This window comes from Amblyomma americanum, unplaced genomic scaffold (assembly GCF_052857255.1).
Source record: "Amblyomma americanum isolate KBUSLIRL-KWMA unplaced genomic scaffold, ASM5285725v1 scaffold_113, whole genome shotgun sequence".
NCBI lineage: Eukaryota > Metazoa > Arthropoda > Arachnida > Ixodida > Ixodidae > Amblyomma > Amblyomma americanum.
This window is the reverse complement of record NW_027526585.1, coordinates 215,190-241,692: the sequence shown is the minus strand read 5'-3', so window position 1 is coordinate 241,692 and position 26,503 is coordinate 215,190. Positions and strand designations below refer to the sequence as shown.

Below are 26,503 nucleotides of genomic sequence, written 5' to 3'. Positions count from 1 at the left end.
CAAAAATCACTAAGCGCAGTCATTTCGTGCTTTGCAGAGATCTCAAACACAGGCTATAACCTCAGGGTGTTTAAAAAGGTTCTGAAGCAGTTCTTCCACTTTTACTACATAAGCACTTGTGGATTCAGTGAGCTGAACTGCAGTAGCAGGGACAAAAATTCCTGCCTTTCTGTCACAAAGCTTTCAAACTGATCTGTCCTCAGATGATCAGTGTCAATGGGAACACTTGTCAAAAACATCTTGCTTATTTCTAGAACATAGTCAATGGTTCTCTTGTGACATCTGTGCTCACCTTCTAGCTTCCAGCAAAGACCAGTTAGCATTTCAGTAACAGTAGCACAACCTTCACGCTGCACACTTTCAATGTCATAAAGGTGGCATGATTCTTCAGTATCCTTTTGGCTTTGTGAATGAATAGAATGGGAAACTGGGCTTCTCCTTTCGCACTGTTTAAAGTGCTTTTGTAGTTTTTCGAGTTCTTACAGGCAACACTGCACAAGCTGCACTCAAATATTCCCTTCGTGCTCCCATGAACAGTTCTAGTGTGGTCCGCAAATATGCTCAAAGCTGCACTGAAGAACTCACGCTTCATGCATACGTGCAGTCCTGCCAGGCCAGCTGGTATGCTTCTCACCGGGTCTCCATGGCGAGGCGAGTGCTCTGTGCCATGGCAATGCTGTCCAGCTACAATGTCATCAGCACTTGATGCTGAAATTCCTGCATTTTAAGATGACAAAAAGACAAAACATAATTAAGCCACAAGTACAGAAAATACTCAAATGATGACAAGTCAGCAGAGAAAAAGAGAGGGCAATAAATTGCCTTGCCTACAAAGTAATATTACATTCTTGTGATAAGAAAAGCATTCACAGTAATTATTGATGCGTGTATTTTCACAAGCTACATTTTTTCGACTACTTTTCTGATCTGCAAGGCAACTGCCACAGCACTTGACACTGAAACTTTATAAACAAGATTGTAATTCATACAATTCGGTGTACTGATAATTAGAGCCTTTGTTCGATAGCATCCTACAGCCTGTGACTATTGATGCTCACCAGATAGTTCTCGACCAGCTGGAGTCTCCATACTGTCAGTCACTTTGGGCAAGGGTACGCACTGTTGTGGTGTGCCTACCAATAATGCAAACAGCGCTGCATCAACTCAACAGGGGAACAAGTTTACTCATGCACTTTACCATAGGAACAAACCAAGGCTGCTGATGCATTTTTTTCCTATGCAAACTGTGGACAGTAACATTGTTTTCTTCTCTTTCTGTACACTTGATTTATTCTCTGTTGCTTAAAAGTAACTGTTGTGATCCTTGACATTCTCATATCATAAATGTGGAAAAAATGATTCCATTTGAAAGTACTGCCCAGGACCATTACTTATGACACCATGCACTTAATAAAATTTACTATCAGCTAAACTGCATTTCCTCTAATAATGCTCACCAAAGCTCTTGATTACATGGAAACATGGTGCTGTCATAGATGCATGGCAGGGACGCATCACGTTCAGGTGTGCCCGTGCACAAAACAGTACATTATGAACTGAATAGGTATACAGGGGTAGACGTGCAGGCAAGAAGGTGGTTCATGCTTCATAAAACAGCGCAAAAGACATGGATGGAGACAAAAGGAAAACAGCTTCACTGTTGCTAATCTACTGTAGCAAAAAACAGGGCTACTCATCCCACTTTCTTACCTTTTGTGCAAGACAAAAATGTGCACAGTAATTAAAGAACTTTTCTGTTTCTGCATGCTTGAATTATTTGTCTGTCGCCAAAGGTAACTGTTGCAAGTCGACACCATACATAATCACACAGCAATTCATATAAATGTTAGGTACCACTGGTATGGCCGATAATGAGGGCATTGTTTTCTGGCTAACAAGTTTTCACTCCCATATCAACCACACTCAGCACTTGTCTATTGATACTAACCAGGCAATTCATCAGTTGGAGTTTGTTCATTTTGGTCTTCTAGCACGCCGCTGTGCACAGGTACATCCTTTAGATTGCCACCTGCACACAAAGAAAATGCCGCAGTATTAACCTACAATACCATCGGCTCCAGTAGGAATACTAAGGAACTGGGTCACTCTATTTCTGCAGTGAAGAACTGTTACAGGTAGCACATCCACAATGATCTTCAGTAAGCAGCACCAGAGGTGCAGGGACTGGCACAACCAAATGCCTTGCCCTTTAAGGGTAACTGAAGTAGTGTTCACCATGGGTAATAAGAGTTGAAATACTGACACTGAATCGCCCATCAACATCCCACAAAAATTTTTCACCCGGCATATATGGAGCACCAGAGATATTGGCGATTAAAAACAGCCTCCGCATTTTGCCTCGCAGCTGAATACATCGGACCGAGCAAGAATTAAAAAAAATATAATCCGCGACCCCACTCCTCCCGCGAAGCTTCACCCAGCCAACCTGGCTCGAGCCGATCGTGTACTTTCTTCTTTTTTGGCCATTTGCACCCCTGTTATGGTTATACAATGAGGAGGGAATGGAAAGGAGATGCGTTGCTGTCTCCTGCCGACTGTGCATCCCCAGTCAATAATGAAACATCGGAAATTCCAGTTGGAACCAGCTGATTTTTGTACACCATTGGAACCAATTGGACTAGAAACCAATTTGAACCAGTTGGTTCAATCGTGTCCAAAAATCAACTGGTTCCAATTGGTATGGAATTCCAATTGGTTCCAATAGTGTCCAAAAATCAACGGGTCTCAGTTTGTTTTTCTGTGACCAGTTCACTTTTGAAACCAATTACGTCCCGTTGGAGCTATATCATTATGGTGTATTCAAAATGCAGCCAGAGGCACTCCAATTGGTTCCTGTGTGAATCTGCAGAAACGTACAGCTGAACATGCTCTACTTAGAGGAATACATAGACAGTAAAAGTGCTCTAAAGTTTATTGAGAAGATTATAGTAAGATGCTTGAGCTCACTCCGTGGCCTTATTCTGAGACCTAAAGAAAGAGTAATATTTACTAGTATCAGTTTTTAGATATGTTTCTTTAATAAATTGGCCATTAATAAATTGGCTCCGAGATTTAAAACAAAGCATCCTCAATCATTTATGGCATATAAAACTATGAAAAATATTGTGCCATCCTTGCATAATGTTTGGTATAAAAAATTTTAATGTAAAAGAAATGAGAAGATGCCATATAAAAAGAGCTTTTCTACGCACACACCGATTCAATTCGCACAGGCATCAATAGTTTTAGCACAGAAAGGGAAATCACTATTCATAGCGACTGTCGCAGAACAAACAACGAATGAAGAATGCAAAAATGCCGAAGGAACCATGCAAAATGCGTACAGCTGCAACTCTGCAAAAACTCTCCATACATACCGTTTGGCAGTCTTCTGAACATCAGAAATTTCCTTGCTTATGTAGCGGTTGAATGATTTCATCACGTTTTCCAGATGGGCTTCAGGAAAGCCCTGAGAATGCAGGCTCTCTCTGTAACAATCTATGAACAGAAAACAATGAAAATACGTTTGAAGACTCAATGCACACACCAATATCCACAAAATTTTAACTTGTAATGCCAATCAGGACTTTGATATTTTCATTTCAAAACAAAATACGCCTACAGGTCTATCCTTGCTAAAACAGCGTGGAAAAACATGAGGTCGGAACAAACACGACGGCACGATCGCTTACTTTCAACTGGTGATTTATTACACACATGTGTACATATGCTATTCCCGCCAAACACTAAACAGAACAAAAATATTGAACAAGCATTGTGTCATGAATAGTACAGTAGCTGACGGGTAATTCGGACTCCAATAATTCGGACTTGTAGGATATTTTGAACCTCAATGATGCACCGTCAGTCACCCCATAGAAGCACATACATATTCACGACGGATATTTCGGACATCAAAAGTCGAAAAGTTCGATTTTTCAGACTAACTTCAGTCGCCTGCGGGCCAAAATCGGCCATCTTATCAGCTTCTCGCAGGCGCAAAAGGTGCGATCTTGGATTGAGGTGGATTTACGCTGCAGTTGGATTGGCTTGACATACTTTCGGTACCTCATTGTTGCTAGTAGAGGTCCCTGCGATTTCTGACACTTCGAGGTGGCAGCCGCATTGTTATCGCCGTCAACTTGTTTTTGTCGCCGACGTTGTCGCAGGCAGTTATTGCTTGTCCCATACGTTGAAAATTGGTTGTTGGGGAAAGGAAATTGTGCAGGAGCAATCTCGCATCTCGGCCGGAAGGAATAAAGGAGGGACTGAGAGAAGGAAGGAAGAGGTGACGTAATGGAGGGCTCCGGAATAATTTCGACCACCTGAGGATCTTTAACATCGCACAGCACACGGGCGCCTTAGCGTTTCGCCTCCACCGAAACGCAGCCACCGCGGTCGGGATCCAACCCGGGTACTCCTGAAGGGTAGCCAAGCGCCCTAACCACTGAGCCACCGCGGCGGGTTTCATACATTGGTCTCATATGCGGCGGGTCTCTTACGTCGTTTCGTCACTTGGGTTCTTCTGATCCCGTCGACCGAGTGGCGCTTCACGAAGTTACATCCGTTCGCCATTTTGTGATTGCGTCCGGCGGTTCCGCCGCTTTGAACAAAAAGTGCCTTATCTTTGCGTGTGTTTGATGAGCGGTATGGTGCACACTCGGGTTGTGGACAACATGGCCCCACCGGACCCGTCAAAGAAGCGTGGGAAGTATTCCAAATAAATGCAGTGACCTTGCTGTCTAGCGTGTACAGTGAAAGCACAACTTTGGCACAAATACAGGCGCAAATCGTCGCCAGCAAGAGAAATTTGTTGCAAGGTAAAATCAGTGACATTTTTAAGCCGAGTTCATCTCAATAAAGTGGCTTTTTTGTACTTCACGGATTTTTCGGACTTTTCGATTATTTGGACCATTCTCCAGGTCCCTTCGAGTCCGAAAAACCAGTCAAGCAAGCAAGGAGAATTAATTAAACAGTCATTACCGGGACTAATATACGCCGATGATACAGTGCTAATGGCTGACAACAAGGAAGATTTACAGAAGTTGATAGACATGTGGTACAGAGGAAGATAGATTAGCTTTCAAGTTTAGTAAGGAAAAATCTGCAGTCATGATATTTAATGATGAGTTCGGCGAGCATAGAATACAGGAGTTCACACTAGAAGTAGTGGATGAGTACAAGTATCTTGGGGTGTGGATAAATAACGGTGCTGAGTATCTGACAGAGCATGAAAAATATGTAATGAATAAAGCTAGTAGGAATGCAGCTGTCATGAAAAATAGGGCACTGTGGTATTACAATAGGTATGAAGTGGTAAGAGGGATCTGGAAAGGGGTGATGGTCCCTAGTCTGACTTTCGGTAATGCGGTCCTGTGCATGAGACCAGATGTTCAAGCAAGGTTAGAAATTAAACAACATGGCGTAGGGAGACTAGCTTTGGGAGCACATGGCAATACAGCAAATCAGGGGGTACAGGGTGATATGGGATGGGCGTCTTTCGAGAGCAGAGAAGCTAGCAGTAAGATAGCATGTGAGGAGCGATTGAGAAAAATGTGGGAAATGCAGTGGGCTAGGAAAGTTTTCAGATACCTGTATATAAAGAATGTTGATACGAAATGGAGAAAGCAAACTAGAAAATTGACAAGCAAATATCTGGCCAGCAGTAGGGGTCAAATCTGCAATTATCGGTTAAGAAAAAGGTTAAAGAAACAAAGAGAGCTCTGTGGAAAACAAGGATGCTGACGAAATCAGCACTGGGAACACAGAGGATTTTTAAGCAGGAAATTGCCAAAGAAAATATCTATGATAATTGTAGGGGAAGCTCTTTGTTGTTTGAGGCCAGGACAGGACGGGAGTTTTGTGGACTAAGACATATAGAGTCAGGTACTACAAGATAGACACGTTGTGCGTTGTGTGCAGAGAAAAGGAGGAAATGGCTGAACACTTGATACTTTTCTGTAAAGGGCTTCACCCTATAGTGGAAAGCAGTGGGGCTGATTTATCCAAGGCATTGGAGTTTAAGGACAGTGAAGGGAAAGTAGATTTTAAGCGGGTAGAAATAACCAAGCGAAGGTTATCTGACTGGTGGCTAAAATCAAGAGTAAAATTTCATGAGTCATGGCTGGGTGGCTTAAGCCACCGCCCGATTTAAAGGGTGTAGCCGTATCCATCCATCCATCCATCGGTAGTGAATCCTCACGAAATCTCGAGACATGATGAGCAGTTACTGCCACAGATGGCGATGTGATCTAATGGTGGTAGCAGACCCCACAAAATCTCCAAACGTGATGAGTAAGAGCTAACACTCTTAAAACGGCGTCCAGAGAAGACTGGTAGATCATTCTGAATGCACACAATGCACAAAAGTGGTAAAAATATAGGACGTAGGCATATATGGCTTAAAAATTTCATTTCAATGGGTAAAATATTCTCAAGAATACACAGATACTCATACATTGATATGTGATGCTAGTGTAGCAGTAGCCAGGCCAAGGAAGCATCAATCTTTCAGCTGAAATGACAGTCTCATGACATGTACCGAATTGAAGGAATGAATTCGTCTTTCTCAGATAGGCACTCACGCTTAGCAGCTGGCACCTTAAAGGGAAGCTGAAGCACTTTTAGAAAAAAAATGAGTTCTCTACGTCATTTTATAGCTTTTAGTCGGCTGAAAAAAATATGTCACTCAAAAAGAGCGGAAATAAACGCAAAAAGCTGTTTTTTAGAAGAAAACGCCCCCGTCGCCTCAGGGCGCCGAGCGAACGCCGCTCTTGCCTGCGATTGGCCGGGACTGTCGTGACGTCATCCACGGGGATCTCCGGCCGGCACCGACGTTCATTGCTGCGTAGCGCGTTGCTTCAGCTGGCTTTTAAGGACTACGTTTTGGAAATTATGGATAATTCAAGCAGTGTTAAACAGTTTGGACTTTCACCATGCATGTTCGAGACGTCAGCAGCTTCAGAAAATGGCGGAAACAACGACGCCGCGGAGTGCACGGGCAACAAAAGTCAAGTCGCGACATTTTCACGTGTTGGAAATCTCGACTGGATGGATGGATGGATGACAGCTTTTATTTCCACCAGAAATGGAGACCTCTTACTACTCACTGCTCCCGGCACGCAGGCCTGGAGGGCGGGGGCCGGAGCCTCTGTGAATAAAGGCTAACAAAGAGATTTTATCTCTTCGCGGCTTCAGCCGCCGGGCGGATTGGCTTGTTTCTGCCGAGCGGGTTCTTCGCTGCGCAACAGGGCTTCCCAACTTTCTCTGCTATCGATATCTGCGTCGACTCCGGGGTAGTCAGCGCATTCCCATATTCTTTGGTTCCGGGTAATTGTGAAACCGCCGAACTGTCGGAACCTGGACGAGCGCACGCAAACCTATTCCGAAATCGTTGAGAACTACAGACTAAATAGAAAACTAGCGCCACCGCCGGATAAAAAGCTAAGTAATAGAGAAGCGACCGCATGGCGGTGCCTGCAAGCCGGAAATTTCGTTAACCCAGTATGGGCCTTTCACGTCCTACCAGGGTAACACGAAAACCAAATCTCGACTGATACGTATGTTTTGTGTAGGTGCATGTGTAAGTGGCGATAAAAATAAATGAAATTGCGCCAAAACGTTGTTCTCTACCGCTGCTGCATAAAAGCCTGACCACCAACTTCTTTACGGCGACAGCAAGTCCGTGTGTGTCTTCTCCTGGCCCTGCGTCTTTTTTTCGCTATTTTTTTTATCTTGAACAACTTCTTGTAACGCCTGTAAATATGATCTAAATCAGATCACCGGCACACTTACACGAGTCGCGCGAGGTAAAGCATTTGTTTGTTCATTTATTTATAGTTACTTGCCTATAATTGCTCCCGAAGGCCGTTTAGAACTACAGAAGAATGCCAAACTGGATGATTTGGAGTGAGTTCAATGCTGTACTGCAGCGCGAAGAGACGAGGCGACCGGGAGGAAGCTCCTGTGTGCGCTGTCCTCCTGTCGCATGTTCGGGCTACTGTTCAACCATGAAACTTCTGCGCTTACCCTTGTGCGTTTTTTTTTTCGTGCTGAACATGCTTTTGAACAATAATTATGGCTGCGTTTCGGAGCTCGCAGTGCTGCTCATCAAAACTAGTGTGCTGCGAGATATAGTTGCTGCTGTTGCGCATCGAGATAACCAGCAGAATTACTTGTGGATGATATACATGTATGCGAAACGCGGCTCGACCACTTTGCCGTTCTGACTCAAGCAAAAATTAGCATGAAGTCTGATGCCATTGTCGAACGTCAGCCACGACCAAGCGCTCATGAATGCAAATGCTTGCTTTGCTTAAGTATACTAGGCTTACATAATCGCTTTTTTGTTTAGTTAGGTGCAGCTAGGTGTGCTGCACGCTGATGAAAGATTAAGAGAATTGCTTGTGGTGCCATGAGGTGCAAGCAATCAGGAAAAAGCAAAAAGGCACACAGTGCATAACGAGCTCAAATGAGTTCAAGACTGTGCCTCAAAGACAGTGCTGGAAGTGGCCTTGGCTCAGCATGGATGTGAACCAGCTGGAAAAGGGAAAGAGTTTACAACAAGTAAGAAAGTAATATAACAAAAAGAGAAATATTGATGCACATATTTTGTGCAGGCAGTTTCGGCATGCTGTGCACCACCAGATTGTTTGGTGAACATGGAAGAGGCTGGGGGAGAACAACTGAAGGATTCTACCAAGCTGTGTGCTGAGCGCTGTTCGAAAGAAGTGCCATGCCACTGGTTTATATACACGTAGGCTTCAAGCATTGCGCAGAACGACTGAACGAGAGAAAGTGAACGGCACTGGCAGAAGATTACGTTGATGTGTGGTTCGCCGCCAAAGCGCGCGCCGCAGCGAAGCAAGCGCAGCCGGACGGCCGGCCGACTCTCCGTGAATGGCGTCACTTCCGCCAGTTCTCCCTCTCAACCGTCCCCCCACCCGGCGCTTCCGGAAGCGACGAGGGCGTGCCGGCGGTGGGTTTTTAAGAAGCGATTGCAGCTCTGTTTGCGGACAGAATCGGGAAAAAATTTACACACATGATTTTCAAGGTCCTTTCTTCCCGACCACAGCGTTTCATGCGATTTGAAAACCGTTTCAGCTTCCCTTTAAGAAAACTTTCTCTTGGAAACACACATAATTCAGTATCCTACAAAAGCATGGGTCATCAGAGCCAGTTCCCATGAAACAATGTCGTTGACTCTGAGAATAACATTTCTGATAGAGACTTTGGGAATGGATAAGGCTGCCTTCCTAATGTCACATGAAGGCAGTTCTGCTTCAAAAACCTTTCACTGAGGTCATAAGGAACACCAGCAACTGCAGCCACATTCATCACTGCATGCTCTATTTTGGGAGTCCCATCGTTATTCCAAAGACCGTGAGACATATATGTCTGAAAAAAAAATCACTGATTGTAAATGACGAATTTTTGAAATTGAACATTTTTTTTTGGAACAGCATTTTTAGCTTCCACCCGCAGTCCAGTGGTGTTGGCCAGGGCCATGAATTTCTATTTGCTCGACAGTGTGCAAGAGCATGTGGAGCTTGGGAAAAACAGCATCTTTTCCATAACATTTCATGAAGGTCTCATGGTGACTTGCAACCAGCTCCTCTAAATCACCCACAGCTTCTACCATTAAAACTGGAGACAGTATTAGCTGCGTTATTTGAGCTAGTTGTACAAGGTTTCCCAAAAAGGGGGAGTTATCTGGAAGGTAGGGCTCAAGAACGAATGGAAGATGCAGAACCAGTACAAGAGATGTACTTGCAGAAGAAACCACACACAAGTCTCGCTAGAACAGCCTCGGTCTATTACTTTTGCTGATGGCTTTATGACACTGAAAGCTTGCTCGCGCATCATTCAACTCTGCGCGTGAAAGCCATTTCTTCTCCCTCACTGCTGCACTCAGAAAAAGAGCTATTTCCTTCGGCATAGTGCCCTCAAGGAGACTATGCATTGGGTCATACAAGATGTCTTCTTTTAGCTGAAAAAAAGGGAATAGGGCTAGCACTGATCCGCCACCAATTCCAAACTCCCTTGACAACTTTCTGAGGTCAGAAATTTTAGTGCACTCTTTCAGTTGCTGCACCTGTGCTTTAATTTCATTCTCTACTCATACAATACACTGTCCATGATAAGAGTATTTTGCATAGTCAGCTGTAGGGACAACACAAGTGTGACAAGAGCAAAAAACTGTGGGACCAAAGGATTCCTTAAATCCTGCTAAGAAATGAGTTGGCAGAGAATCTCCTGTCAGAGTCATAACAGCTCCAAAAAATCTTTCAGGGCCCCTGTCTGTCTCAAATACCACAACTTCATTGCCAAGTGTACCTTTAACACTTCTATGAAATTATAAAAAAATGTCAATCATGCAGTGTGCTTCTTTAAATGGACCTGTGCCTGTGACCATAGCCTGTGCCCAAAAGGAAAATGTTACTCAATTTTGAGCGCTCATGAGGAGGCAAGTTCAGGAGAGTTATATAAAACATACTCAGTTTTCCTATTTCCTCTCTTTACACCAATTGGGTTCCGAAGTTCAATGTTATCATAGTACAGATTGAGAAAGATAACATTTTTTTTGTGCCTCTGAAAAATTGGGTGAGAACAAAACCTCATGCCATCACAAAAATCACTAAGCGCAGTCATTTCGTGCTTTGCAGAGATCTCAAACACAGGCTACAGTAGAATCTCGTTACAACGAACTTCACGGGACCGCCGAATTTCAATCGTTATTTTGAAATATCGTAGTACTGAAAAACCATTATTTTCATGTCAGTAATGCATCACAAGAACTAAAATTAGGTACCTTTGCAGCAGATTTATGTGTTGGTAAGTAAATAATAAACGATAACGCTGGGCACAGTTTAACTACAATTTATTGCTTGAAAAAGTCTTATCTTCTTCTGGCGAGTAGACGACAAACGCTGCAGGACGAACGTCTCCACATCCTCGACCTTCCTGTGCACGTCATCGGGGACATCTTTGCAGCGCCCGAGGAATGATTGGGTCTTCTCTAGAAAGACTAGGACATCCGAGCTGGAAACAATCTCTTCCTCTTCGTGCGCTGATCCAGTGTTGGCATCGTCTTTGTCGCTACTACATTCTTCTTGCTCACGCACTTGATTCACGATGTCTTCGGTGGTGAGCTCCGCGGATGTAGCCGCCGCGCTGTCGCTATCCACATAATTCGAAAGTCGCTGTCCACGGTAGTTGCCCAGCCGCAGACGTTTTCTTGAGGGAGCCAGCTGCGACACTCGATGTAGTTTTACGATCTTGTCCCGATCTTGGAACATCGTTGCTATTGTTGACGGTGTAATGCCAAGCTCCCTGCACAAGTCCGCTTGCTTTTTTCCAGCAGCTGCGACAGAATGTCCGCTTTTTCTTTAAGCGAAAACTGGCGTCGCTTCTTTTTAACGCGGGGGCCAGGAGAACTCATTGTCAGCAAAGCTAATGCACAACACAATCACAGCGCCGATAACTTCGCAGATCCTAACGTTCGCTGTCGACGTGGTGACACTGCGCTGAATAGGCTTAAGACTGCTGCGCAGTACGTATGTGACCACACGCTGGGTGGATGATAATGGTGATAATGGCCTTACCCTTTGTATCGGGCGGCAGCTCGCGCCGCCTCGTGTGATGGCGATACCGCTGGGGCTGTATCCGTTGCAACGAGTTCCCCAGCGCATAGCTGATGCTTCGGATGATGATGACAGGCGTCAGCTTCAGGGATTTGGTACGGAACTTCGTAATAACGAAGCGTTTTGCGACGAATGCGAGATTAAATTACATACGTTATTCTGAAATATTCGGTAATTTGAAATTCGTAGTACTGAAAGTTTTTTACATTGAAAGTATAGGCATTTTGGCGGGGATTTTAAAAAAATTCGTAAATCTGAAAATTTCGTTAATCTGATGTTCGTAGTAACGAGATTTTACTGTATAACCTCAGGGTGTTTCAAAAGGTTCTGAAGCAGTTCTTCCACTTTTACTACATAAGCACTTGTGGATTCAGTGAGCTGAACTGCAGTAGCAGGGACAAAAATTCCTGCCTTTCTGTCACAAAGCTTTCAAACTGATCTGTCCTCAGATGATCAGTGTCAATGGGAACACTTGTCAAAAACATCTTGCTTATTTCTAGAACATAGTCAATGGTTCTCTTGTGACATCTGTGCTCACCTTCTAGCTTCCAGCAAAGACCAGTTAGCATTTCAGTAACAGTAGCACAACCTTCACGCTGCACACTTTCAATGTCATAAAGGTGGCATGATTCTTCAGTATCCTTTTGGCTTTGTGAATGAATAGAATGGGAAACTGGGCTTCTCCTTTCGCACTGTTTAAAGTGCTTTTGTAGTTTTTCGAGTTCTTACAGGCAACACTGCACAAGCTGCACTCAAATATTCCCTTCGTGCTCCCATGAACAGTTCTAGTGTGGTCCGCAAATATGCTCAAAGCTGCACTGAAGAACTCACGCTTCATGCATACGTGCAGTCCTGCCAGGCCAGCTGGTATGCTTCTCACCGGGTCTCCATGGCGAGGCGAGTGCTCTGTGCCATGGCAATGCTGTCCAGCTACAATGTCATCAGCACTTGATGCTGAAATTCCTGCATTTTAAGATGACAAAAAGACAAAACATAATTAAGCCACAAGTACAGAAAATACTCAAATGATGACAAGTCAGCAGAGAAAAAGAGAGGGCAATAAATTGCCTTGCCTACAAAGTAATATTACATTCTTGTGATAAGAAAAGCATTCACAGTAATTATTGATGCGTGTATTTTCACAAGCTACATTTTTTCGACTACTTTTCTGATCTGCAAGGCAACTGCCACAGCACTTGACACTGAAACTTTATAAACAAGATTGTAATTCATACAATTCGGTGTACTGATAATTAGAGCCTTTGTTCGATAGCATCCTACAGCCTGTGACTATTGATGCTCACCAGATAGTTCTCGACCAGCTGGAGTCTCCATACTGTCAGTCACTTTGGGCAAGGGTACGCACTGTTGTGGTGTGCCTACCAATAATGCAAACAGCGCTGCATCAACTCAACAGGGGAACAAGTTTACTCATGCACTTTACCATAGGAACAAACCAAGGCTGCTGATGCATTTTTTTCCTATGCAAACTGTGGACAGTAACATTGTTTTCTTCTCTTTCTGTACACTTGATTTATTCTCTGTTGCTTAAAAGTAACTGTTGTGATCCTTGACATTCTCATATCATAAATGTGGAAAAAATGATTCCATTTGAAAGTACTGCCCAGGACCATTACTTATGACACCATGCACTTAATAAAATTTACTATCAGCTAAACTGCATTTCCTCTAATAATGCTCACCAAAGCTCTTGATTACATGGAAACATGGTGCTGTCATAGATGCATGGCAGGGACGCATCACGTTCAGGTGTGCCCGTGCACAAAACAGTACATTATGAACTGAATAGGTATACAGGGGTAGACGTGCAGGCAAGAAGGTGGTTCATGCTTCATAAAACAGCGCAAAAGACATGGATGGAGACAAAAGGAAAACAGCTTCACTGTTGCTAATCTACTGTAGCAAAAAACAGGGCTACTCATCCCACTTTCTTACCTTTTGTGCAAGACAAAAATGTGCACAGTAATTAAAGAACTTTTCTGTTTCTGCATGCTTGAATTATTTGTCTGTCGCCAAAGGTAACTGTTGCAAGTCGACACCATACATAATCACACAGCAATTCATATAAATGTTAGGTACCACTGGTATGGCCGATAATGAGGGCATTGTTTTCTGGCTAACAAGTTTTCACTCCCATATCAACCACACTCAGCACTTGTCTATTGATACTAACCAGGCAATTCATCAGTTGGAGTTTGTTCATTTTGGTCTTCTAGCACGCCGCTGTGCACAGGTACATCCTTTAGATTGCCACCTGCACACAAAGAAAATGCCGCAGTATTAACCTACAATACCATCGGCTCCAGTAGGAATACTAAGGAACTGGGTCACTCTATTTCTGCAGTGAAGAACTGTTACAGGTAGCACATCCACAATGATCTTCAGTAAGCAGCACCAGAGGTGCAGGGACTGGCACAACCAAATGCCTTGCCCTTTAAGGGTAACTGAAGTAGTGTTCACCATGGGTAATAAGAGTTGAAATACTGACACTGAATCGCCCATCAACATCCCACAAAAATTTTTCACCCGGCATATATGGAGCACCAGAGATATTGGCGATTAAAAACAGCCTCCGCATTTTGCCTCGCAGCTGAATACATCGGACCGAGCAAGAATTAAAAAAAATATAATCCGCGACCCCACTCCTCCCGCGAAGCTTCACCCAGCCAACCTGGCTCGAGCCGATCGTGTACTTTCTTCTTTTTTTGCCATTTGCACCCCTGTTATGGTTATACAATGAGGAGGGAATGGAAAGGAGATGCGTTGCTGTCTCCTGCCGACTGTGCATCCCCAGTCAATAATGAAACGTCGGAAATTCCAGTTGGAACCAGCTGATTTTTGTACACCATTGGAACCAATTGGACTAGAAACCAATTTGAACCAGTTGGTTCAATCGTGTCCAAAAATCAACTGGTTCCAATTGGTATGGAATTCCAATTGGTTCCAATAGTGTCCAAAAATCAACGGGTCTCAGTTTGTTTTTCTGTGACCAGTTCACTTTTGAAACCAATTACGTCCCGTTGGAGCTATATCATTATGGTGTATTCAAAATGCAGCCAGAGGCACTCCAATTGGTTCCTGTGTGAATCTGCAGAAACGTACAGCTGAACATGCTCTACTTAGAGGAATACATAGACAGTAAAAGTGCTCTAAAGTTTATTGAGAAGATTATAGTAAGATGCTTGAGCTCACTCCGTGGCCTTATTCTGAGACCTAAAGAAAGAGTAATATTTACTAGTATCAGTTTTTAGATATGTTTCATTAATAAATTGGCCATTAATAAATTGGCTCCGAGATTTAAAACAAAGCATCCTCAATCATTTATGGCATATAAAACTATGAAAAATATTGTGCCATCCTTGCATAATGTTTGGTATAAAAAATTTTAATGTAAAAGAAATGAGAAGATGCCATATAAAAAGAGCTTTTCTACGCACACACCGATTCAATTCGCACAGGCATCAATAGTTTTAGCACAGAAAGGGAAATCACTATTCATAGCGACTGTCGCAGAACAAACAACGAATGAAGAATGCAAAAATGCCGAAGGAACCGTGCAAAATGCGTACAGCTGCAACTCTGCAAAAACTCTCCATACATACCGTTTGGCAGTCTTCTGAACATCAGAAATTTCCTTGCTTATGTAGCGGTTGAATGATTTCATCACGTTTTCCAGATGGGCTTCAGGAAAGCCCTGAGAATGCAGGCTCTCTCTGTAACAATCTATGAACAGAAAACAATGAAAATACGTTTGAAGACTCAATGCACACACCAATATCCACAAAATTTTAACTTGTAATGCCAATCAGGACTTTGATATTTTCATTTCAAAACAAAATACGCCTACAGGTCTATCCTTGCTAAAACAGCGTGGAAAAACATGAGGTCGGAACAAACACGACGGCACGATCGCTTACTTTCAACTGGTGATTTATTACACACATGTGTACATATGCTATTCCCGCCAAACACTAAACAGAACAAAAATATTGAACAAGCATTGTGTCATGAATAGTACAGTAGCTGACGGGTAATTCGGACTCCAATAATTCGGACTTGTAGGATATTTTGAACCTCAATGATGCACCGTCAGTCACCCCATAGAAGCACATACATATTCACGACGGATATTTCGGACATCAAAAGTCGAAAAGTTCGATTTTTCAGACTAACTTCAGTCGCCTGCGGGCCAGAATCGGCCATCTTATCGGCTTCTCGCAGGCGCAAAAGGTGCGATCTTGGATTGAGGTGGATTTACGCTGCAGTTGGATTGGCTTGACATACTTTCGGTACCTCATTGTTGCTAGTAGAGGTCCCTGCGATTTCTGACACTTCGAGGTGGCAGCCGCATTGTTATCGCCGTCAACTTGTTTTTGTCGCCGACGTTGTCGCAGGCAGTTATTGCTTGTCCCATACGTTGAAAATTGGTTGTTGGGGAAAGGAAATTGTGCAGGAGCAATCTCGCATCTCGGCCGGAAGGAATAAAGGAGGGACTGAGAGAAGGAAGGAAGAGGTGACGTAATGGAGGGCTCCGGAATAATTTCGACCACCTGAGGATCTTTAACATCGCACAGCACACGGGCGCCTTAGCGTTTCGCCTCCACCGAAACGCAGCCACCGCGGTCGGGATCCAACCCGGGTACTCCTGATCAGTAGCCAAGCGCCCTAACCACTGAGCCACCGCGGCGGGTTTCATACATTGGTCTCATATGCGGCGGGTCCCTTACGTCGTTTCGTCACTTGGGTTCTTCTGATCCCGTCGACCGAGTGGCGCTTCACGAAGTTACATCCGTTCGCCATTTTGTGATTGCGTCCGGCGGTTCCGCCGCTTTGAACGAAAAGTGCCTTATCTTTGCGTGTGTTTGATGAGCGGTGTGGTGCACACTCGGGTTGTGGACAACATGGCCCCACCGGACCCGTCAAAGAAGCGTGGGAAGTATTCCAAATAAATGCAGTGACCTTGCTGTCTAGCGTGTACAGTGAAAGCACAACTTTGGCACAAATACAGGCGCAAATCGTCGCCAGCAAGAGAAATTTGTTGCAAGGTAATATCAGTGACATTTTTAAGCCGAGTTCATCTCAATAAAGTGGCTTTATTGTACTTCACGGATTTTTCGGACCTTTCGATTATTTGGACCATTCTCCGGGTCCCTTCGAGTCCAAAAAACCAGTCAAGCAAGCAAGGAGAATTAATTAAACAGTCATTACCGGGACTAATATACGCCGATGATACAGTGCTAATGGCTGACAACAAGGAAGATTTACAGAAGTTGATAGACATGTGGTACAGAGGAAGATAGATTAGCTTTCAAGTTTAGTAAGGAAAAATCTGCAGTCATGATATTTAATGATGAGTTCGGCGAGCATAGAATACAGGAGTTCACACTGGAAGTAGTGGATGAGTACAAGTATCTTGGGGTGTGGATAAATAACGGTGCTGAGTATCTGACAGAGCATGAAAAATATGTAATGAATAAAGCTAGTAGGAATGCAGCTGTCATGAAAAATAGGGCACTGTGGTATTACAATAGGTATGAAGTGGTAAGAGGGATCTGGAAAGGGGTGATGGTCCCTAGTCTGACTTTCGGTAATGCGGTCCTGTGCATGAGACCAGATGTTCAAGCAAGGTTAGAAATTAAACAACATGGCGTAGGGAGACTAGCTTTGGGAGCACATGGCAATACAGCAAATCAGGGGGTACAGGGTGATATGGGATGGGCGTCTTTCGAGAGCAGAGAAGCTAGCAGTAAGATAGCATGTGAGGAGCGATTGAGAAAAATGTGGGAAATGCAGTTGGCTAGGAAAGTTTTCAGATACCTGTATATAAAGAATGTTGATACGAAATGGAGAAAGCAAACTAGAAAATTGACAAGCAAATATCTGGCCAGCAGTAGGGGTCAAATCTGCAATTATCGGTTAAGAAAAAGGTTAAAGAAACAAAGAGAGCTCTGTGGAAAACAAGGATGCTGACGAAATCAGCACTGGGAACACAGAGGATTTTTAAGCAGGAAATTGCCAAAGAAAATATCTATGATAATTGTAGGGGAAGCTCTTTGTTGTTTGAGGCCAGGACAGGACGGGAGTTTTGTGGACTAAGACATATAGAGTCAGGTACTACAAGATAGACACGTTGTGCGTTGTGTGCAGAGAAAAGGAGGAAATGGCTGAACACTTGATACTTTTCTGTAAAGGGCTTCACCCTATAGTGGAAAGCAGTGGGGCTGATTTATCCAAGGCATTGGAGTTTAAGGACAGTGAAGGGAAAGTAGATTTTAAGCGGGTAGAAATAACCAAGCGAAGGTTATCTGACTGGTGGCTAAAATCAAGAGTAAAATTTCATGAGTCATGGCTGGGTGGCTTGAGCCACCGCCCGATTTAAAGGGTGCAGCCGTATCCATCCATCCATCCATCGGTAGTGAATCCTCACGAAATCTCGAGACATGATGAGCAGTTACTGCCACAGATGGCGATGTGATCTAATGGTGGTAGCAGACCCCACAAAATCTCCAAACGTGATGAGTAAGAGCTAACACTCTTAAAACGGCGTCCAGAGAAGACTGGTAGATCATTCTGAATGCACACAATGCACAAAAGTGGTAAAAATATAGGACGTAGGCATATATGGCTTAAAAATTTCATTTCAATGGGTAAAATATTCTCAAGAATACACAGATACTCATACATTGATATGTGATGCTAGTGTAGCAGTAGCCAGGCCAAGGAAGCATCAATCTTTCAGCTGAAATGACAGTCTCATGACATGTACCGAATTGAAGGAATGAATTCGTCTTTCTCAGATAGGCACTCACGCTTAGCAGCTGGCACCTTAATGGGAAGCTGAAGCACTTTTAGAAAAAAAATGAGTTCTCTACGTCATTTTATAGCTTTTAGTCGGCTGAAAAAAATATGTCACTCAAAAAGAGCGGAAATAAACGCAAAAAGCTGTTTTTTAGAAGAAAATGCCCCCGTCGCCTCAGGGCGCCGAGCGAACGCCGCTCTTGCCTGCGATTGGCCGGGACTGTCGTGACGTCATCCACGGGGATCTCCGGCCGGCACCGATGTTCATTGCTGCGTAGCGCGTTGCTTCAGCTGGCTTTTAAGGACTACGTTTTGGAAATTATGGATAATTCAAGCAGTGTTAAACAGTTTGGACTTTCACCATGCATGTTCGAGACGTCAGCAGCTTCAGAAAATGGCGGAAACAACGACGCCGCGGAGTGCACGGGCAACAAAAGTCAAGTCGCGACATTTTCACGTGTTGGAAATCTCGACTGGATGGATGGATGGATGACAGCTTTTATTTCCACCAGAAATGGAGACCTCTTACTACTTACTCACTGCTCCCGGCACGCAGGCCTGGAGGGCGGGGGCCGGAGCCTCTGTGAATAAAGGCTAACAAAGAGATTTTATCTCTTCGCGGCTTCAGCCGCCGGGCGGATTGGCTTGTTTCTGCCGAGCGGGTTCTTCGCTGCGCAACAAGGCTTCCCAACTTTCTCTGCTATCGATATCTGCGTCGACTCCGAGGTAGTCAGCGCATTCCCATATTCTTTGGTTCCGGGTAATTGTGAAACCGCCGGACTGTCGGAACCTGGACGAGCGCACGCAAACCTATTCCGAAATCGTTGAGAACTACAGACTAAATAGAAAACTAGCGCCACCGCCGGATAAAAAGCTAAGTAATAGAGAAGCGACCGCATGGCGGTGCCTGCAAGCCGGAAATTTCGTTAACCCAGTATGGGCCTTTCACGTCCTACCAGGGTAACACGAAAACCAAATCTCGACTGATACGTATGTTTTGTGTAGGTGCATGTGTAAGTGGCGATAAAAATAAATGAAATTGCGCCAAAACGTTGTTCTCTACCGCTGCTGCATAAAAGCCTGACCACCAACTTCTTTACGGCGACAGCAAGTCCGTGTGTGTCTTCTCCTGGCCCTGCGTCTTTTTTTCGCTGTTTTTTTTATCTTGACCAACTTCTTGTAACGCCTGTAAATATGATCTAAATCAGATCACCGGCACGCTTACACGAGTCGCGCGAGGTAAAGCATTTGTTTGTTCATTTATTTATAGTTACTTGCCTATAATTGCTCCCGAAGGCCGTTTAGAACTACAGAAGAATGCCAAACTGGATGATTTGGAGTGAGTTCAATGCTGTACTGCAGCGCGAAGAGACGAGGCGACCGGGAGGAAGCTCCTGTGTGCGCTGTCCTCCTGTCGCATGTTCGGGCTACTGTTCAACCATGAAACTTCTGCGCTTACCCTTGTGCGTTTTTTTTTTCGTGCTGAACATGCTTTTGAACAATAATTATGGCTGTGTTTCGGAGCTCGCAGTGCTGCTCATCAAAACTAGTGTGCTGCGAGATATAGTTGCTGCTGTTGCGCATCGAGATAACCAGCAGAATTACTTCTGGATGATATACATGTATGCGTAACGCGGCTCGACCACTTTGCCGTTCTGACTCAAGCACAAATTAGCATGAAGTCTGATGCCATTGTCGAACGTCAGCCACGACCAAGCGCTCATGAATGCAAATGCTTGCTTTGCTTAAGTATACTAGGCTTACATAATCGCTTTTTTGTTTAGTTAGGTGCAGCTAGGTGTGCTGCACGCTGATGAAAGATTAAGAGAATTGCTTGTGGTGCCATGAGGTGCAAGCAATCAGGAAAAAGCAAAAAGGCACACAGTGCATAACGAGCTCAAATGAGTTCAAGACTGTGCCTCAAAGACAGTGCTGGAAGTGGCCTTGGCTCAGCATGGATGTGAACCAGCTGGAAAAGGGAAAGAGTTTACAACAAGTAAGAAAGTAATATAACGAAAAGAGAAATATTGATGCACATATTTTGTGCAGGCAGTTTCGGCATGCTGTGCACCACCAGATTGTTTGGTGAACATGGAAGAGGCTGGGGGAGAACAACCGAAGGATTCTACCAAGCTGTGTGCTGAGCGCTGTTCGAAAGAAGTGCCATGCCACTGGTTTATATACACGTAGGCTTCAAGCATTGCGCAGAACGACTGAACGAGAGAAAGTGAACGGCACTGGCAGAAGATTACGTTGATGTGTGGTTCGCCGCCAAAGCGCGCGCCGCAGCGAAGCAAGCGCAGCCGGACGGCCGGCCGACTCTCCGTGAATGGCGTCACTTCCGCCAGTTCTCCCTCTCAACCGTCCCCCCAACCGGCGCTTCCGGAAGCGACGAGGGCGTGGCGGCGGTGGGTTTTTAAGAAGCGATTGCAGCTCTGTTTGCGGACAGAATCGGGAAAAAATTTACACACATGATTTTCAAGGTCCTTTCTTCCCGACCACAGCGTTTCATGCGATTTGAAAACCGTTTCAGCTTCCCTTTAAGAAAACTTTCTCTTGGAAACACACATAATTCAGTATCCTACAAAAGTATGGGTCATCAGAGCCAGTTCCCATGAAACAATGTCGTTGACTCTGAGAATAACATTTCTGATAGAGACTTTGGGAATGGATAAGGCTGCCTTCCTAATGTCACATGAAGGCAGTTCTGCTTCAAAAACCTTTCACTGAGGTCATAAGGGACACCAGCAACTGCAGCCACATTCATCACTGCATGCTCTATTTTGGGAGTCCCATCGTTATTCCAAAGACCGTGAGACATATATGTCTGAAAAAAAAATCACTGATTGTAAATGACGAATTTTTGAAATTGAACATTTTTTTTTGGAACAGCATTTTTAGCTTCCACCCGCAGTCCAGTGGTGTTGGCCAGGGCCATGGGTTTCTATTTGCTCGACAGTGTGCAAGAGCATGTGGAGCTTGGGAAAAACAGCATCTTTTCCATAACATTTCATGAAGGTCTCATGGTGACTTGCAACCAGCTCCTCTAAATCACCCACAGCTTCTACCATTAAAACTGGAGACAGTATTAGCTGCGTTATTTGAGCTAGTTGTACAAGGTTTCCCAAAAAGGGGGAGTTATCTGGAAGGTAGGGCTCAAGAACGAATGGAAGATGCAGAACCAGTACAAGAGATGTACTTGCAGAAGAAACCACACACAAGTCTCGCTAGAACAGCCTCGGTCTATTACTTTTGCTGATGGCTTTATGACACTGAAAGCTTGCTCGCGCATCATTCAACTCTGCGCGTGAAAGCCATTTCTTCTCCCTCACTGCTGCACTCAGAAAAAGAGCTATTTCCTTCGGCATAGTGCCCTCAAGGAGACTATGCATTGGGTCATACAAGATGTCTTCTTTTAGCTGAAAAAAAGGGAATAGGGCTAGCACTGATCCGCCACCAATTCCAAACTCCCTTGACAACTTTCTGAGGTCAGAAATTTTAGTGCACTCTTTCAGTTGCTGCACCTGTGCTTTAATTTCATTCTCTACTCATACAATACACTGTCCATGATAAGAGTATTTTGCATAGTCAGCTGTAGGGACAACACAAGTGTGACAAGAGCAAAAAACTGTGGGACCAAAGGATTCCTTAAATCCTGCTAAGAAATGAGTTGGCAGAGAATCTCCTGTCAGAGTCATAACAGCTCCAAAAAACCTTTCAGGGCCCCTGTCTGTCTCAAATACCACAACTTCATTGCCAAGTGTACCTTTAACACTTCTATGAAATTATAAAAAAATGTCAATCATGCAGTGTGCTTCTTTAAATGGACCTGTGCCTGTGACCATAGCCTGTGCCCAAAAGGAAAATGTTACTCAATTTTGAGCGCTCATGAGGAGGCAAGTTCAGGAGAGTTATATAAAACATACTCAGTTTTCCTATTTCCTCTCTTTACACCAATTGGGTTCCGAAGTTCAATGTTATCATAGTACAGATTGAGAAAGATAACATTTTTTTTGTGCCTCTGAAAAATTGGGTGAGAACAAAACCTCATGCCATCACAAAAATCACTAAGCGCAGTCATTTCGTGCTTTGCAGAGATCTCAAACACAGGCTATAACCTCAGGGTGTTTCAAAAGGTTCTGAAGCAGTTCTTCCACTTTTACTACATAAGCACTTGTGGATTCAGTGAGCTGAACTGCAGTAGCAGGGACAAAAATTCCTGCCTTTCTGTCACAAAGCTTTCAAACTGATCTGTCCTCAGATGATCAGTGTCAATGGGAACACTTGTCAAAAACATCTTGCTTATTTCTAGAACATAGTCAATGGTTCTCTTGTGACATCTGTGCTCACCTTCTAGCTTCCAGCAAAGACCAGTTAGCATTTCAGTAACAGTAGCACAACCTTCACGCTGCACACTTTCAATGTCATAAAGGTGGCATGATTCTTCAGTATCCTTTTGGCTTTGTGAATGAATAGAATGGGAAACTGGGCTTCTCCTTTCGCACTGTTTAAAGTGCTTTTGTAGTTTTTCGAGTTCTTACAGGCAACACTGCACAAGCTGCACTCAAATATTCCCTTCGTGCTCCCATGAACAGTTCTAGTGTGGTCCGCAAATATGCTCAAAGCTGCACTGAAGAACTCACGCTTCATGCATACGTGCAGTCCTGCCAGGCCAGCTGGTATGCTTCTCACCGGGTCTCCATGGCGAGGCGAGTGCTCTGTGCCATGGCAATGCTGTCCAGCTACAATGTCATCAGCACTTGATGCTGAAATTCCTGCATTTTAAGATGACAAAAAGACAAAACATAATTAAGCCACAAGTACAGAAAATACTCAAATGATGACAAGTCAGCAGAGAAAAAGAGAGGGCAATAAATTGCCTTGCCTACAAAGTAATATTACATTCTTGTGATAAGAAAAGCATTCACAGTAATTATTGATGCGTGTATTTTCACAAGCTACATTTTTTCGACTACTTTTCTGATCTGCAAGGCAACTGCCACAGCACTTGACACTGAAACTTTATAAACAAGATTGTAATTCATACAATTCGGTGTACTGATAATTAGAGCCTTTGTTCGATAGCATCCTACAGCCTGTGACTATTGATGCTCACCAGATAGTTCTCGACCAGCTGGAGTCTCCATACTGTCAGTCACTTTGGGCAAGGGTACGCACTGTTGTGGTGTGCCTACCAATAATGCAAACAGCGCTGCATCAACTCAACAGGGGAACAAGTTTACTCATGCACTTTACCATAGGAACAAACCAAGGCTGCTGATGCATTTTTTTCCTATGCAAACTGTGGACAGTAACATTGTTTTCTTCTCTTTCTGTACACTTGATTTATTCTCTGTTGCTTAAAAGTAACTGTTGTGATCCTTGACATTCTCATATCATAAATGTGGAAAAAATGATTCCATTTGAAAGTACTGCCCAGGACCATTACTTATGACACCATGCACTTAATAAAATTTACTATCAGCTAAACTGCATTTCCTCTAATAATGCTCACCAAAGCTCTTGATTACATGGAAACATGGTGCTGTCATAGATGCATGGCAGGGACGCATCACGTTCAGGTGTGCCCGTGCACAAAACAGTACATTATGAACTGAATAGGTATACAGGGGTAGACGTGCAGGCAAGAAGGTGGTTCATGCTTCATAAAACAGCGCAAAAGACATGGATGGAGACAAAAGGAAAACAGCTTCACTGTTGCTAATCTACTGTAGCAAAAAACAGGGCTACTCATCCCACTTTCTTACCTTTTGTGCAAGACAAAAATGTGCACAGTAATTAAAGAACTTTTCTGTTTCTGCATGCTTGAATTATTTGTCTGTCGCCAAAGGTAACTGTTGCAAGTCGACACCATACATAATCACACAGCAATTCATATAAATGTTAGGTACCACTGGTATGGCCGATAATGAGGGCATTGTTTTCTGGCTAACAAGTTTTCACTCCCATATCAACCACACTCAGCACTTGTCTATTGATACTAACCAGGCAATTCATCAGTTGGAGTTTGTTCATTTTGGTCTTCTAGCACGCCGCTGTGCACAGGTACATCCTTTAGATTGCCACCTGCACACAAAGAAAATGCCGCAGTATTAACCTACAATACCATCGGCTCCAGTAGGAATACTAAGGAACTGGGTCACTCTATTTCTGCAGTGAAGAACTGTTACAGGTAGCACATCCACAATGATCTTCAGTAAGCAGCACCAGAGGTGCAGGGACTGGCACAACCAAATGCCTTGCCCTTTAAGGGTAACTGAAGTAGTGTTCACCATGGGTAATAAGAGTTGAAATACTGACACTGAATCGCCCATCAACATCCCACAAAAATTTTTCACCCGGCATATATGGAGCACCAGAGATATTGGCGATTAAAAACAGCCTCCGCATTTTGCCTCGCAGCTGAATACATCGGACCGAGCAAGAATTAAAAAAAATATAATCCGCGACCCCACTCCTCCCGCGAAGCTTCACCCAGCCAACCTGGCTCGAGCCGATCGTGTACTTTCTTCTTTTTTTGCCATTTGCACCCCTGTTATGGTTATACAATGAGGAGGGAATGGAAAGGAGATGCGTTGCTGTCTCCTGCCGACTGTGCATCCCCAGTCAATAATGAAACATCGGAAATTCCAGTTGGAACCAGCTGATTTTTGTACACCATTGGAACCAATTGGACTAGAAACCAATTTGAACCAGTTGGTTCAATCGTGTCCAAAAATCAACTGGTTCCAATTGGTATGGAATTCCAATTGGTTCCAATAGTGTCCAAAAATCAACGGGTCTCAGTTTGTTTTTCTGTGACCAGTTCACTTTTGAAACCAATTACGTCCCGTTGGAGCTATATCATTATGGTGTATTCAAAATGCAGCCAGAGGCACTCCAATTGGTTCCTGTGTGAATCTGCAGAAACGTACAGCTGAACATGCTCTACTTAGAGGAATACATAGACAGTAAAAGTGCTCTAAAGTTTATTGAGAAGATTATAGTAAGATGCTTGAGCTCACTCCGTGGCCTTATTCTGAGACCTAAAGAAAGAGTAATATTTACTAGTATCAGTTTTTAGATATGTTTCTTTAATAAATTGGCCATTAATAAATTGGCTCCGAGATTTAAAACAAAGCATCCTCAATCATTTATGGCATATAAAACTATGAAAAATATTGTGCCATCCTTGCATAATGTTTGGTATAAAAAATTTTAATGTAAAAGAAATGAGAAGATGCCATATAAAAAGAGCTTTTCTACGCACACACCGATTCAATTCGCACAGGCATCAATAGTTTTAGCACAGAAAGGGAAATCACTATTCATAGCGACTGTCGCAGAACAAACAACGAATGAAGAATGCAAAAATGCCGAAGGAACCGTGCAAAATGCGTACAGCTGCAACTCTGCAAAAACTCTCCATACATACCGTTTGGCAGTCTTCTGAACATCAGAAATTTTCTTGCGTATGTAGCGGTTGAATGATTTCATCACGTTTTCCAGATGGGCTTCAGGAAAGCCCTGAGAATGCAGGCTCTCTCTGTAACAATCTATGAACAGAAAACAATGAAAATACGTTTGAAGACTCAATGCACACACCAATATCCACAAAATTTTAACTTGTAATGCCAATCAGGACTTCGATATTTTCATTTCAAAACAAAATACGCCTACAAGTCTATCCTTGCTAAAACAGCGTGGAAAAACATGAGGTCGGAACAAACACGACGGCACGATCACTTACTTTCAACTGGTGATTTATTACACACATGTGTACATATGCTATTCCCGCCAAACACTAAACAGAACAAAAATATTGAACAAGCATTGTGTCATGAATAGTACAGTAGCTGACGGGTAATTCGGACTCCAATAATTCGGACTTGTAGGATATTTTGAACCTCAATGATGCACCGTCAGTCACCCCATAGAAGCACATACATTCGCGACGGATATTTCGGACATCAAAAGTCTGAAAGTTCGATTTTTTGGACTAATTTCAGTCGCGTGCGGGCCAAAATCAGCCATCTTATCGG

The 26,503-nt window shown here is 43.7% G+C and overlaps 2 protein-coding genes across 15 annotated transcripts in view; both read right to left on the bottom strand.

Moving 5' to 3' along the window:
* LOC144112431 (uncharacterized) overlaps positions 1 to 715 on the bottom strand; it is a 25,863-nt gene extending 25,148 nt beyond the window's left edge. For 6 of the 7 annotated variants that reach the window (XM_077645264.1, XM_077645265.1, XM_077645269.1 and 3 more), the window contains exon 1: positions 586 to 715. The gene's annotated coding sequence lies outside the window, so the exon portion shown is untranslated. The remainder of the gene's footprint in view (positions 1 to 585) is intronic. The other variant, XM_077645268.1, reaches the window with a different exon arrangement.
* Positions 654 to 26,503, bottom strand: LOC144112430 (uncharacterized). Of its 8 annotated transcripts, none has more exons than XR_013310255.1 (9): positions 15,738 to 15,828; positions 15,266 to 15,386; positions 13,837 to 13,917; positions 12,947 to 13,021; positions 12,474 to 12,605; positions 3,378 to 3,498; positions 1,949 to 2,029; positions 1,059 to 1,133; positions 654 to 717 (listed from the first exon to the last, which is right to left on the bottom strand). XR_013310255.1 is itself a non-coding variant. In XM_077645263.1 (7 exons), exons 1-6 carry the CDS (start codon positions 25,916 to 25,918, stop codon positions 13,863 to 13,865), a joined length of 486 nt encoding a protein of 161 aa, XP_077501389.1. In that variant the 5' UTR covers positions 25,919 to 26,503; the 3' UTR covers positions 12,474 to 12,605; positions 13,837 to 13,862. The 8 variants fall into 8 exon arrangements, 1 of the variants encoding a protein (XP_077501389.1); XR_013310257.1 differs by lacking the exons at positions 654 to 717; positions 1,059 to 1,133; positions 1,949 to 2,029; positions 3,378 to 3,498; positions 15,738 to 15,828 and adding exons at positions 23,105 to 23,236; positions 23,578 to 23,652; positions 24,468 to 24,548; positions 25,897 to 26,017; positions 26,212 to 26,503 and having other exon boundaries at positions 12,542 to 12,605; XR_013310258.1 differs by lacking the exons at positions 654 to 717; positions 1,059 to 1,133; positions 1,949 to 2,029; positions 3,378 to 3,498; positions 15,738 to 15,828 and adding exons at positions 23,105 to 23,236; positions 23,578 to 23,652; positions 24,468 to 24,548; positions 25,897 to 26,017; positions 26,409 to 26,503 and having other exon boundaries at positions 12,542 to 12,605.

Excerpts from the sequence above, each read along its gene's own strand:
- LOC144112430 (XM_077645263.1), bottom strand. The coding sequence starts at position 25,918 with ATGTTCAGAAGACTGCCAAACG. Across the intron at positions 24,549-25,896 it reads GTTCAGAAGACTGCCAAACG|GTGGCAATCTAAAGGATGTA; the intron begins GTATGTATGGAG and ends CTTTGTGTGCAG. Across the intron at positions 15,387-23,104 it reads ACTGCACGTATGCATGAAGC|ATTGTTACAGAGAGAGCCTG; the intron begins GTGAGTTCTTCA and ends TTCTGTTCATAG.